We start from the raw sequence: 13202 nt of genomic DNA, 5'->3' as shown, positions 1-13202 counted from the left end.
TGAATGAATACATACACTATTTGTCCTCTAAGCGGGGAGAAGGACCTACAAATTGAAATATATTTTAACTCGATTTAGTAATGCTCCAAATTTGACTCATGTCGCTCACTGCCTTCTAATGTTTTGAGCAAAAGGCATAGTTGCATGGGAAGTGAGGTGTAGTAGGATGAAAACAGACTTGACTAAGTTTGGTTAATTGCTACTTGATATTTAAAATTGGCCAAAATTTCACACAAGAAAGAATTAGCTAAACAGATATTTTTCCTCCTCATGCTCAGTACAACTTAGAAAATAGACCTTTTACCTTATGAAATCTTCTTCATCTTCTCTCTTTGGCCTCAGCTGTTTGGGCTGAGCCATATTGATCCAGTTGGGTAGAGATTTCAAGAGTCTGCTGATATCATCATCTTTTGCCCAAGATGCACTGATGACAAGTTTTTCTTCTGACTGGACGATGCCCCTAAACACAAGGCAGAAAAGGGACACGTCAGCACATTGCTTCATATCTGGCTGGCACTTGTCATCGACCTCTGCTACACAGAAAAAATGCCTCACCCCTCTCTCTTACTAACATAATCCATTACCTGGGTTGGGGGCAGTGACACCATTAATACTTCTCACCCTAAGCGAAAGTTTTCTAACAGTAGTATAGTTAGTGGTACAAAAACATACTCTCAAATTACTCACAGTTACCTTCAATCCCCGTTTCTCCCCTATATTCTTGCATAATTTCTGAAATATTTATGGACTAATCCCACAGCCTAACTTTTACACTTTTTATACTTGGGGGACTGGGTGCAATCTTAAGGAGTGGCATCACCTCACATTTATGGTACGCCAGGCCAGATGGACCGCCATGCTCTTAGGCATTCTTCTTACCTGTCTCTGATCGACTTCCTCTCCCATTTCCCTCAATGACTATTTTCTAAGCCTGTACCCTTTATCTCCTCATTGCTTCCTCCCCCCGCCCCAGTCTTCCTATGTGACAGAGGAGGGGACCTAAGTACATACTTTCAAACACTCCACCTCTGATCCCCCACAGAAGTACATGCAAATCTGTTTCATTCTCATTCACCCCCAGTAATCTCTCTACCTAGGCTTTTGAGGATCATTCCCCCCCCCCCACACACACAATTATCCCCTCCTTTTCCTTATATCTAGTCCCTTCTTAACCATGGTTTAGCTTTCTGTGGTTTAGGTTTCAGTTACCCAGGATCAACAGTGTTCTGAAACTATTAAAAGAAAAATTCCAGAAATAAATAATTGATAAGTTCTGAGAAATGTAATGAAATCCCGTGGACCCCCACCCAGGATGTGACTCCACCCTCTGTCCTGCGTTTCCATACCGTACACCCCCCACCCATTAGTCACTTAGCAGCCATCTTATTATCAGATTAACGGCCATGGCATCACAGTGCCTCTGTTCAAGGAACACTTATTTTACTTAATAAGGGCTCGAAGCACAGAAGTGATGTTGGCAATTCAGACATGCCAAAGACAAGCCATAAAGTACTCCCTTGAAGTGAAAAGGAAGTTCTCAATTTAGGAAGAAAAAAACTGCATGCCGAGGTTGCTAAGATTTCTGGTAAGAAGGAAGGTTCTACCCATAAAATTATGAAGAAAAATTCATGCCAGTTTTGCTGTCTCGCCTGAAACTGCAAAAGACACGGCCACAACAGTATATAATAAATACTCAGTTAAAACTGAAAAGTCATCAAATGTGTTAGTGGGAGAAATGAATGGAAAAAGTGTCTTGACTGAGAGCCATCAGCCAGGGTCCCGGAAACCATGACCCCGAGCCATTCACTAAAAGTGAGGATGGTTCCACAGATGCAGGAAGAGGTCTGGACTGAAAATACAAAAAGTACTGATAGTATCACCACACTGTTCTATTGTATGATTACTTATTGTTAATCTCTTACTGTGCCTAATTAATAAATTAAACTTTATCATAGGTATGCATATATAGGAAAAAACAGTACATAGTGGGTTCAGCACTATATCCACTTTCAGAAATCTACTGGGGATCTTGAAACGTATCCCCCACAGATAAGAGGAGAATACTATCTATAATAATAAAAGAGTAATATGCTAATTAGACCAGACATCCTTCTGGACGTCCTTCCTGATGAAGCCGGGGCTGTGAGGGAAGTGAGGGAAGCCCAGATCCCGAGTGCCAGAGGGAAACTGGTGCCAGCAGCCGGGGGAAGAAAGGCCTACTTTTTTTTTTTTTAAATAAATCTTTATTGTTCAGATTATTACAGATGTTCCTCTTTTTTCCCCCCATAGCTCTCCTCCACTAGGTTCCCACCCCACCCCTTACCCTCTGCTACTGTCCTCATCCATAGGTGCTAAGATTTTTGTCCAATCTCTTCCTGCACTCCTCACACCCTCATCCCCCCAAGAACTGTCAGTCCACTCCCTTTTTATGCCCCTGCTTCTATAATATTCACCAGTTTATTCTGTTCATCAGATTTTTTTATTGACTTAATTTTAGATTCACATATCCCAAGAAACCAGAAACACCAATCAGAAAGGATATATGCACCCCTATGTTCATAGCAGCACAATTCACCATAGCTAAGATCTGGAAACAGCCTAAGTGCCCATCAGTAGATGAATGGATTAGAAAACTGTGGTACATCTACACGATGGAATACTATGCTGCTCTAAAAAGGAAGGAACTCTTACCATTTGCAACGGCATGGATGGAACTGGAGAGCATTATGCTAAGTGAAATAAGCCAGTCAATGAAGGAAAAATACCACATGATCTCACTCATTCATGGGTAATAGAGACCATTATAAACTTTTGAACAATAATACAGAGGCAGAGCTGCCTCAAACAGATTGTCAAACTGCAGCGGGAAGGCCGGGGAGGGTGGGGGTGCAGGAGGTAGGAGGGTAAGAGATCAACCAAAGGACTTGTATGCATGCATATAAGCATAACCAATGGACATAAGACACCGGGGGATAGGGGAGGCTAGGGGACTGTCTAGGGCGGGGGGGAAAAATGGACGGACACATATGTAATACCCTTTGTAATACTTTAAGCAATAAAAAAAAATTTTTAGATTCACTTGTTGATATGTATTTGTTGTCACTTTGTTGTTCATAATTTTTATCTTTACCTTTTTCTTCTTCTTCCTCTTCTTAAAGAATACCCTTCAGCATTTCATATAATCCTGGTTTGGTGGTGATGGACTCCTTTAGCTTTTTCTTGTCTGTGAAGCTCTTTATCTGACCTTCAATTCTACATGATAGCTTTGCTGGGTAGAGTAATCTTGGTTGTAGGTTCTTGCTATTCATCACTTTGAATATTTCTTGCCACTCCCTTCTGGCCTGCATGGTTTCTGTTGAGAAATCAGCTGACAGTCGTATGGGTGCTCCCTTGTAGGTAACTAACTGTTTTTCTCTTGCTGCGTTTAAGATTCTCTCTTTTTCTTTTGCCCTTGGCATTTTAAATTATGATGTGTCTTGGTGTGGTCCTCTTTGGATTCTTCTTATTTGGGGTTCTCTTTGTTTCCTGGACTTGTAAGTCTATTTCTTTCATCAGGTAGGGGAAGTTTTCTGTCATTATTTCTTCTAATAGGTTTCCAATATCTTGCTCTCTCTCTTCTTCTGGCATCCCCATAATTTGAATGTTGGTACATTTGAAGTTGTCCCAAAGACTTCTTACACTATCTTCATATTTTTGGAGCCTTTTTTCTTTTTGCTTTTCTGAATGGGTGTTTTTTGCTTCCTCGTATTTCAAATCATTGACTTGATTCTTGGGATCCTCTAGTCTGCTGTTGGATCTCTGTATATTATTCTTTATTTCAGTCAGTGTATGCTTAATTTCTGACTGGTCCCTTTCCATTTTTTTTGGCATTCTCATTAAGATCCTTAAAGGTCTTACTAAGTTCCTCAGCGGTCTCACTAAGTTTCTCGGAAGTTTGTAGAAGATTCTTGAGTAACCTTATAACTGTGGTTTTGAACTCTATATCCAGTAGTTTGCTTTCCTCCATTTCTTTCATTTGTGACATGTTTCTCTGTCTCCGCATTTTGGCTGCTTCCCTGTATTGATAGAGTGGCTTTGTGTGGTAGGTGTCCTATTGGGCCCAGTGGCTCAGCCTCCCCAATCACCTGAGGTGGACACTCTTGGTGCACACCTTTGTGGGCTGGGTGCACAGTCTTGTTGTAGTTAAGCCTTGATTGCTGTTGGTATCCCTGGGAGGAATGACCTCCAGGGCAATTGACTGCGAGGACCCTCTTGTCTATAGTGAAAGAACTGCTGTGCTGGAGACACCCTTATGGGGCAGGACTTGCTTCAGTGGGGCTTTGGTGCTCACTGAGTCTGCCTCTTGAGTGTGTCACTTATGGATGTTGAAATCTGGCATCTGACCACTGGGTACACTGGCTCCTGGATCTCCAAGGAGGTGCAAAGTCAGCCACTGCATGAGTCCACCCAGCAGGAGCTACAGTGAGATCTGCAGATTTCTCCTCTTCGTTTGGGGTTTGGAAGTTTTGGAGCTCTCTGACCCAGCTGCAGTTTGTTAGGTTAGGCTGCAAAAGGACAAGCGATTCATATGCAAAAGCCGCTGCACACAGCTTTGGTGGGGTTGTAAATTGGGTGGGGCGGGGTCTCAGGGAATCACCAAGGTGGAGCAAAAAGCGATGGCTGTCAGTCAGCTGTTTCTGCATCTCCGCGTCCCTGAGTCCCGCACCCCCACAGTAGCAATGATCCCTGCAAGCAGCTCTGCGAGAAAGCCATCCTCGCTTTCCGACCAAATGCCAGACAATCCAGTTTCTCCCTGTAGGAGTCTGGGTCCCCAGAGTCTCGGTGGAAACGAGTTCAGAGCAGTCGGGAGCTTGTATCTCCCTTCCAATTGAAAAAAAAACAGTGCACCCAGTTGCCAGCCCGTTTCGCTCACCTCCATACCTCTGCTCTTGGTGCCTCTGCACCTCCTATCCAGTCTCAATGCGCTTTTTTCTTTCCTTTTAGTTGTAGAACTTCCACTCAGCCAGCTTTCCCATGGTTCTGGATGATAGCCATTTTGTCTTTTAGTTATAGTTTTGGTGTGGCTGTGGGGGGCAGCATGTACAAGTGTATACTTTATGCTGCCATCTTGGTTCTCCCCAGGAAGGCCTACTCTTGCACTAATTTTGTGCATTGGGCCTTTAGTACCTACATATTCCCCAACCCTCTGTTATTATTATTAATTCTCACCTGAGGAAATGTTTATAGATTTGTGAGAGAGAGGGAGGGTAGGAAAGAGAGAGAGAAAGAAAGAGAGGGAGAAAGAGAGAGAGAGAAGCATCAATCGGTTGATTCCTGTATGCGCCCGAACTGGGGTTTGAACCCTGAACCAAGATATGTGCACTGACTCGGAATTGAACCTGCATTAAACCCAAAACCTTTTAGTGTGTGGGATGTCGCTCCAGCCAAGCCACTCAGCCAGGCCCTCTAGGTTATTTTTTCAAAGAGTGAGTGAATGAATGAATGAATGAATGAATCTCTTCGGTGATCCAGCCTTTCTCTCCAGTGAAGCTCCTCTCCCTCCTACACAGATACTCATCACTTGAGTGAGCTTCACTTTATCACCTCCTTTTTTTAAATTCATGAACTCTCTAGGATGTGCTCTTTTATTTAACCCATTCATTGGTTTTGATAATTTTTCAATGAACATATTTTTCATTTCCATATTTTCTATTTAGCTCTTTCATAAATCCACTCAAAAATGCCCTGTTTTTGTATTATGGATTCTCTTCCTCCGCCTCTTTAAATATTTAAAAGCAGCAATTTTAAAGCTCCTTTCACTTGGCGCTATATTGTGTATGTCTTTGGATGTCAAATGTCCTGTTTGGTGCATTTTCCTTCCCTTCTCATGTGCTCTGCTAGTTTGTTCTGCAAGCTCTGCCTCAGTGGCACTTGCCTCCTGCAAGAATCCCACATGTGCCCTGAGTTTTGGAGATGTTACTATTAGGTGGTTTGCATTAGTCTCTTCTGGATCCTATGGGTTTCACTAGTTCAAAATAATTTTTTAAGGTTTTTTTTTTTTTTTTTTTTTTTTTTTTTTTTACTTTATAAGTTTCTCTCCCCACATGAATAGTGTAATTTGCATGTGTCACAGAAATGGAATTCTGATTTCTTTTCATGGCCACCTTTTCTACTCCTAGGTGGGTGGCTCATTCCCAAGCCCAGAGTTCTCCTGGCTCCTTTTATGAATGAACGTCCCTCTATAACTTCTGCACAGATAAAACTGCTTGGCATGCAGGTGTTAAAATGTCAGCCCCTTTTGGTTCTTGATCTCTGATATGACCTGAAGTAAATGTAACATCTTGGAATCCTAACACTAATGTGACAGTGTTAGGAGGTGGGGCCTTAGATAAGTGATTGGGTCACAAGGGTGGTGCCCTCCTGAGTGGGATTAGTGCCCTCCTAAAAAATCCCAGACCATTCCATCATTTGAGGATGCAGTGAGAAGCCTGTGACTGGAAGAGGGTCCTCACAGTACTATGATCTTGTACTTCCAGCATCCAGAACTGTGAGAAATAAATTTCTGTAGTTTATAAGCCACCCAGTCTTTGGTATTTTGTTATAGCAGCTCTAAGAGACTCAGACAACCTGGAGAATTTCTTCTTCCTTTGAATGTGGATACATATTAGAAAAAAATTTGTAAGGTACATATTTTTATCTGGACTTTCTATGAGCTGGCAGTAGGAACAGAGCTTCCTAAATCTATCTACATCACACTTTTGGCTGAAGTCAAAATTCTGTCTTAAATCAACTACTGCCCTGTCTTCTAAGTCTCAGACCTGTATATCCAAAGGCTTACAGGAAAACTTCACTTGTAAGTTCTACCAGCATTTCAAATAAATATTATCCACCTCTTTCTCTCCCACTAAACATCTAATATACCTGTTCTTGTCAACAGTTCATCCATCCATCCTGCCATCCATAGTTACCATATCCTGCCAGTCCACCTCCTTAGAATCTTATGAATCTGCCATTTCCTGACCGGGTTCGGTCATAACCGATATTTAGACCCTCATCATTTCTCACTGGGACTTGGCAGTGACCTTGTAACTGGGTGTCTTGCCTCGAGCTTCAAGACCATCAGTTCAACTTACAGCACTAGTCGCAAGAGTCATTTCTCTAAAATTGTTCAAATACAATCATCTTATCCTCCTTAGAATTCTTCACTGACTCCTAATTCTAAGACCAAGTCACACTTAGCAAGCCATGAACACCTACCTTTTCAGCTTCATCTCCTGCTACTATTCTCTGCTCTGTCCCTGTTCACTACCCCAGACAAACCCTGGCCCAACCTGTGCTGGCTGAATACCCTACCCATGACGAGTATTGTAAAGTTTTTTGAATGCGATATACTATTTCCTGCTTCTGTGTATTATCTCTGCCCAGAGAGCTTCTCTTCATCTTCCTTACTTGCCTCTGCTGATCAGGATTGCCTTGGCTCTTCCCTTAGGACAGCTGAGTCCTCTCCTTTGAGCCTCATCACCTATACCAGAGGCTTTCTATGGTGACTGCACATTGGGATCATCTGGGCCACACCCAAGACCAAGTAAATGAGACTCTCAGAGGATGGGACCTAGGCATCAGAATTTGTAAAGATTTCCCAGGTGATTCCAATGTAAAGTCAAGGGTGAGCACCACTCCCTTACACAGAACCTCCACTCTCACTGGTCCTATTACACTTCTTCACAATTTGTGATCCCATACCAAATGGTGAGTTCTCTGAGGATAGAGTTGATTTCTTACTAGATTTTGTGCCTGTGGCACTTAGCACAATACCTGGTATTGGGAAAGTGTATAAGAACCGAACTGGAGATAAAAATAGCCCTCTTCAGTTTTAGGAGTCTAGATAACACATTAAACTAAAACCAATTTTGTGGTTTTCCTTTAGCCCTTCTCTGCACTAAATGACTCGGGTGAGCTAGCAAGCCACTGGCATTTGACCAAATCACAGATGGCTCTGCCTGGCTCTCACCATACCTCCCTGAATTCAATACAAATCAGACTAATGAATACAGGTGTACCGCCCTCCCGCAAAAAAAAAAAAAATCCAACATAAAACAATCCTGACTCAAAAAACAAATGAGCCAATGAGTGATTGTTGACAAGCCTTCCCTTCTACCACTTATTTTCACGTGGCGATTATTGGAGAGTCTCCTCCAAGTCTCACTTTCTCTGTGAAGAATTTGTTGATTGTGTCAGCAGCCTTCAGTAATCTCTCCCTTTGGAAAGCAATAGAACAAAAAACCCTCCTTTTATACTTACCACCTACAACTTCACCATTAGAACTTTGCTCCATAAGATGGGCTAGGCAAACAATGGCCTGTCAGTCAAATCTGCCCCATCAACTGACTTTGTATATCCTGTAAGCTATAAATGGTGTTGATATTCTAAAATTTTTTTAAAAAAATCAAAAGAAGAAAATTACATGAAATTTAAATTTCAGTGTATATCTAGAAAGAACTTTGGTTGGGTGGCTCACTTCCTCTTAAACCCACACTAGAGGTCAAATTCTGTTGCACAGAATTAGAAGCCCAAACCTAACTCAGTTTTCCAGCCTCTAAATCTTTGAGCCCATCTTTTCTGGCCCACTTCAGCCCTGGGAGTCAGTAAACTGTTTGGGTCTATAGGTGTGACATGGTATTGCATATTTTGGGGACTTGGAATTTTTCACTTTATCACTAGCTGGGATGAAAAAATTAGCTTATTGGGAACTATGTTAAAAGCACTCACATTATTTACATATTTTTTGGAAGACTTTGGAAGAATTCAATAATTCAAGTACTTTATTGCTGCCTTCAGTAATATTCATTGATCCTGTCTTATTAAAAAATGTAATCCAAATTAACTAACATGCTACCTATATAGTGCCCTCAACAATATATTACTAATTCATACTGGAATGAACATCAATTTCAAATGCAATTCCCAATATTCCAATTTAAAATACTGGCATTGATTAGCAACATACAATTACCCTAAAGGAAATTTTTCATTCAAATGGCAAGTTTCCATCTTGACCAATTGCATTTATTGATTTATAATTTTGTGCTAAACTAGATTGTGTGGGCTACAAAATTCCGGGACATATCCAAATAGCTTCAAAAAAGTAGAGCTAAATCTCTAACAATTATTCCACAAGAAGAGTAGGGTTAATTACCACTACCAGAACCATAATCTACTAATTAATTCACAGCTCAATGGGCCACAGACAGAGCCATCTGTGTAACTATTTGTACCTCCTCCCAGGAGGAAGAGGAAAATAGGCATACCTCTTGGAACAGGTGATAAGGCTGCCATGAGAGGGTCCACCCTCCAGACACAGCCGAGTAAATTTCATTCGGAAAACATCTGTTGGTGCCGACTGGCTGATGCGCACTGCTTCCTCTCTGGAACAGTTGGGACGTGCAAGTGTGTGCCTGGTCCCCGGACACAGCTGGGGTGCCGAGTCTTTCATTAGGTAAACAACCAGGGGCAGGTGGGGCTAATTGGATTCAACTGTTTCCAGGGCATGATGTTTACTTTCAGACACTTCAAAAAGTAGGAGCCAAGCTAGACAAATGAACCCTGGGCAAAGCTGGTCCAAATGAAGCTGCTGGTGCGGATTTTCGGGTGGGAATGATGACCTGCAGCAGGCTCAATGCAGCGCAGTGTCCAGCAACATAGTCGTAATGACAACGAGAGAGAAACAAAATAAGAGCCGGCACTATGCTGCTGATGAAAACAAAACAGGACAAAATAAACGCAAATTCAAAACCAAAATATCCCTTAAGGTAAGGCGGAGCAGAATAAACAGGAAAAGAGCAGAGAAACATCAAGTTATCTTTTATATCACGCTCAACGTTCATCGGAGAGCCTTATGGTGGTATGTGTTTCTACTCAATAATCCCAACTTAGGGAACGTCTGATAACTCTGGAGATGGCTCCTGGAAAACAGAGGCAAACTGGAAGGCACCTGGCATGGAGCGGGTGGCAGGTTTCCCTGGCATGTGCCCTCGGCTCTTTTGAAGTTCAAAGTTAGTTTGCTGGCAAAGGTCGCAAGGCAATCAAGCTAAGCTCTTACTCCTGCAGGACCTGGCCTGTGGCTACACAGGAAACCCGAAGGACTTCACAAGCCATCACAGCCCTGGTGTCTAGTCTCTGCTACAGTACGATGAGGCCACCACCTTCACACACCACAGGGAGGAGGTCGTCTTTCTCAGCAAACCTATGATGCCCTCCTTTAGGAATATGGGAAGTTTTCAAAGCTCCCTTTTCTTCACCTTCCTACCCAACCACACTGCCAACCCCAGGCATTTGGATTTCCTGGCCTTCTCCCCAGCCATCACGATAGACATGCTACCCCACTGCCTGCTCATCCTACTCAGTCTGCCAGGAATTTCCTCATTCATTCAACAAGCAGACTGAGGGCCAACAAGGCGTGCAGGCCCGCACCACACCTGGGTTCTGCCATCAGCTACTGTTAGCTTTGCGCCCTCGGGCCTCCGTGAAGAAGTGGTAAAAGGCGGGCCCTGAGGATGGACCTTTCCCTAACAGAACCTGGGAACGTGCTGTGTCTTCTATCAGTCAAGCCTCTAAGATTAGAAGATGCTTTATGTGTATCCTCCACCAGGCCGGACGCAGTGCAGAAAGGCCAAACAAAATTTTGACGAATGAACAAATGCTAAGTTGGAACAGACAGAAACTTCAAAAAATTGTGACTTTCAATTTTTAAATGACTATTTTGAGACACAAGCTGCGGGCTGTGCCTCAGGACAACGGGCAGCAAAGGGGGCGAAGCGCTCAGCTTGGGACAGGTTGACTAATGGACCAGCTGCCTGATGCTAACAGCGCAGAAGACAACTCCCAGATGAGTGTTCCTTAAGCCCCAAGGGGTGTGGCTAATTAAGGGAAAGACTTGGGGGTCCTCATTCCCTTTAGGAAACCTCTCTTTCTCCAGAGCATGTAGCATGGTATCATTACATATACAGGCTTTCTCTCCAGGGTGAGGTGCTCATGGAAAGGTGAGCTGTTTCTGACCTCTCCAACCTGTAAACACCAGTGGATGCCCAGGTTCTTATAGTAAACTTGGTGAACTTGGAAAACCAGCCAGCTCTCAGCAGAGGGCATTGTAAGCTTATGGATTTGATCATTTCTGTAAGAGTTATCTGCTCCGAAAGAATCCGACTGCAATGTTCCCAGCTCCCTTCCTCCTTCCCAGTGTTATATCATTTTGAATCATTTGAATTGTATATGGCTTGCTATTTAAGTCAGTCATTTGCTGGCAGCCAAACTAGAACATTTCCTGTTTTTCCTCTCACTGTAATCAGGATTTGGCTGTCCAAATTAGGACTGCCCTAATTACTCCTCAGCAGGTGCCAATCCGGGGGAGGGCAATGCATGGGGACAGGAAGTAAGGACACTGCGTCTTCAGACTCATACGGTAAGAAAACACTTTCCCACTGGTGTGAAAACCTGATTACGGAAGAGACAACAGGCTGTGCGCATATGTGTGTGCACACAGTTGTATAACAACCATATACATAATATTCTATTCCCCTCAAAGCTTCACAGAATTACTTTTCCCAGCCCCGAGATAATTCATCCTAGGCTGTAATTCAGCAACTGTGGGAGATCACTGCATACATTACCCTATATATGGGATGGTCTCTTAGTGGCACCATTCCAGACAATCTGGCCAAGAAGGTCACCAAAGTGTCATACTAGCCTCCCAGGGGAAGGACTCAACAGACTCTTGATGGCCACAATATATCAAGAACCAAAAGCCATGGCCACGATCCTGGAAGGAGTATATACTAGAGATACAGTTGCACTGTATGGACCAAATGTTGATATAGAAATGACAGAGAATTATCTCAATTCCTGTAAGAAGGAAATACCATGGTGAACAACACCACCCATGTTCCTGCCTCAAGCCAATCGCTGGACTGACTCACTACATCCACCCTACTCACTACATCCCACCCTACCCATCGCCAAAGCATTAGTTCTACAATTCACCCTTTGTCTCCTACATCAATAATTTCCCCTTTTCTCTAAGCAGTTTTCTTCAAATACAAACACTCAATCTTTCTCCTAAATAAAATAGCACACAAAATGACAAAAAAGCCCATCATGTTCATAGAAGAAGGTAAATTACAGAAATTGGGAGAGTTTAGAATTATAGGCAAAATTCTAGAGCAGACTATTAAGCATAGTGTGTAAACAAGGAGGAAGTGGCACTCAGTTGGTGCCAGGAAGACCTCACAATGAGTGAGTCACATGACTTTTTTCCTTTCCTAAACGGGTAATTTCATTGACTTGAATGAATAAATTGTATATATGGCTCAAGGTCAAGAAACCTTATATCCAAGGGTAATTTGTAGGCTGTCCAAGATGAGAGTTCTTAACATAGGTCTGGCAGGACAGGGAGCAGTGGGTCCCAAAGTGAAGGGATGGGAGGGTTCCTGCTCAAACACCATTGCTAGCTTATACCTGCCCATCTTGGGGAGACAGGAGGGAAGATTAGCTACAGTAAAAGGATTGGGACTTGGAGATGACCAGCAAGAACTCTAACCTCTCTTATAGGGCAGATAATAAAATGTAGGGCAGTACTGTCATCGATGGTAGTCATTATCAAAATAGCAGCTAATCATTTGGGGGGAACTTAATATTTTGTTGAAAACAGCTCTAAAAGATTGACATTTTGAAAACTACCCCATGAAGGAAGAGCTATTAACTCCTTTTGGCAGATGAGAAAATTAAGGCACAGAGAGGCTGAGTAATTTGCTCAAGGTCATAGAACTAAAAAGTAGAAAAGCTGGTATTCAAATTTAGGCTCCAGAGCCTCCTTCTGAGCTACCCATGAGCTCCTGGAGTACTGAGTGATATGTGGATGTAGATCTCAAAGGAAGTCTCCAGAGATATGGCCCCAAATTCTTAATTTAGCCCTGTCCTATTGAACATTTTTAAAAATGATATATGAAGAAACCAGAAGATTGCTTATAAAATCAAGATTGACATGAAATTTGGAAGCATAGCTAAGATTTTTCTGATGACAGAATGAGAATTCAAAAATATCTCAATAGATTAAAATGATGAGCTAACAGTAACATTAAATTTAATGGGTAAATGTGAGATCTTGAATTTGAGGTAAAAAAAAATCCCTACAAATACAGCATAAAAAAAAAAATAGGCTAATTTCAACT

At 42.5% G+C, this 13202-nt stretch overlaps 1 protein-coding gene across 1 annotated transcript in view; it reads right to left on the bottom strand.

Moving 5' to 3' along the window:
• The window catches only part of EXOC4 (exocyst complex component 4), a 753652-nt gene that overhangs the window by 136395 nt on the left and 604055 nt on the right, over window positions 1-13202 (bottom strand). The window contains exon 13 of the mRNA XM_059711814.1: window positions 305-460. Within this exon, the coding sequence (XP_059567797.1) occupies window positions 305-460 (156 nt within the window). The remainder of the gene's footprint in view (window positions 1-304; window positions 461-13202) is intronic.

The sequence above is a fragment of the Myotis daubentonii genome, chromosome 10, assembly GCF_963259705.1.
Source record: "Myotis daubentonii chromosome 10, mMyoDau2.1, whole genome shotgun sequence".
Classification (NCBI taxonomy): Eukaryota; Metazoa; Chordata; class Mammalia; order Chiroptera; family Vespertilionidae; genus Myotis; species Myotis daubentonii.
This window is presented reverse-complemented; position numbering and strand designations above follow the sequence as displayed.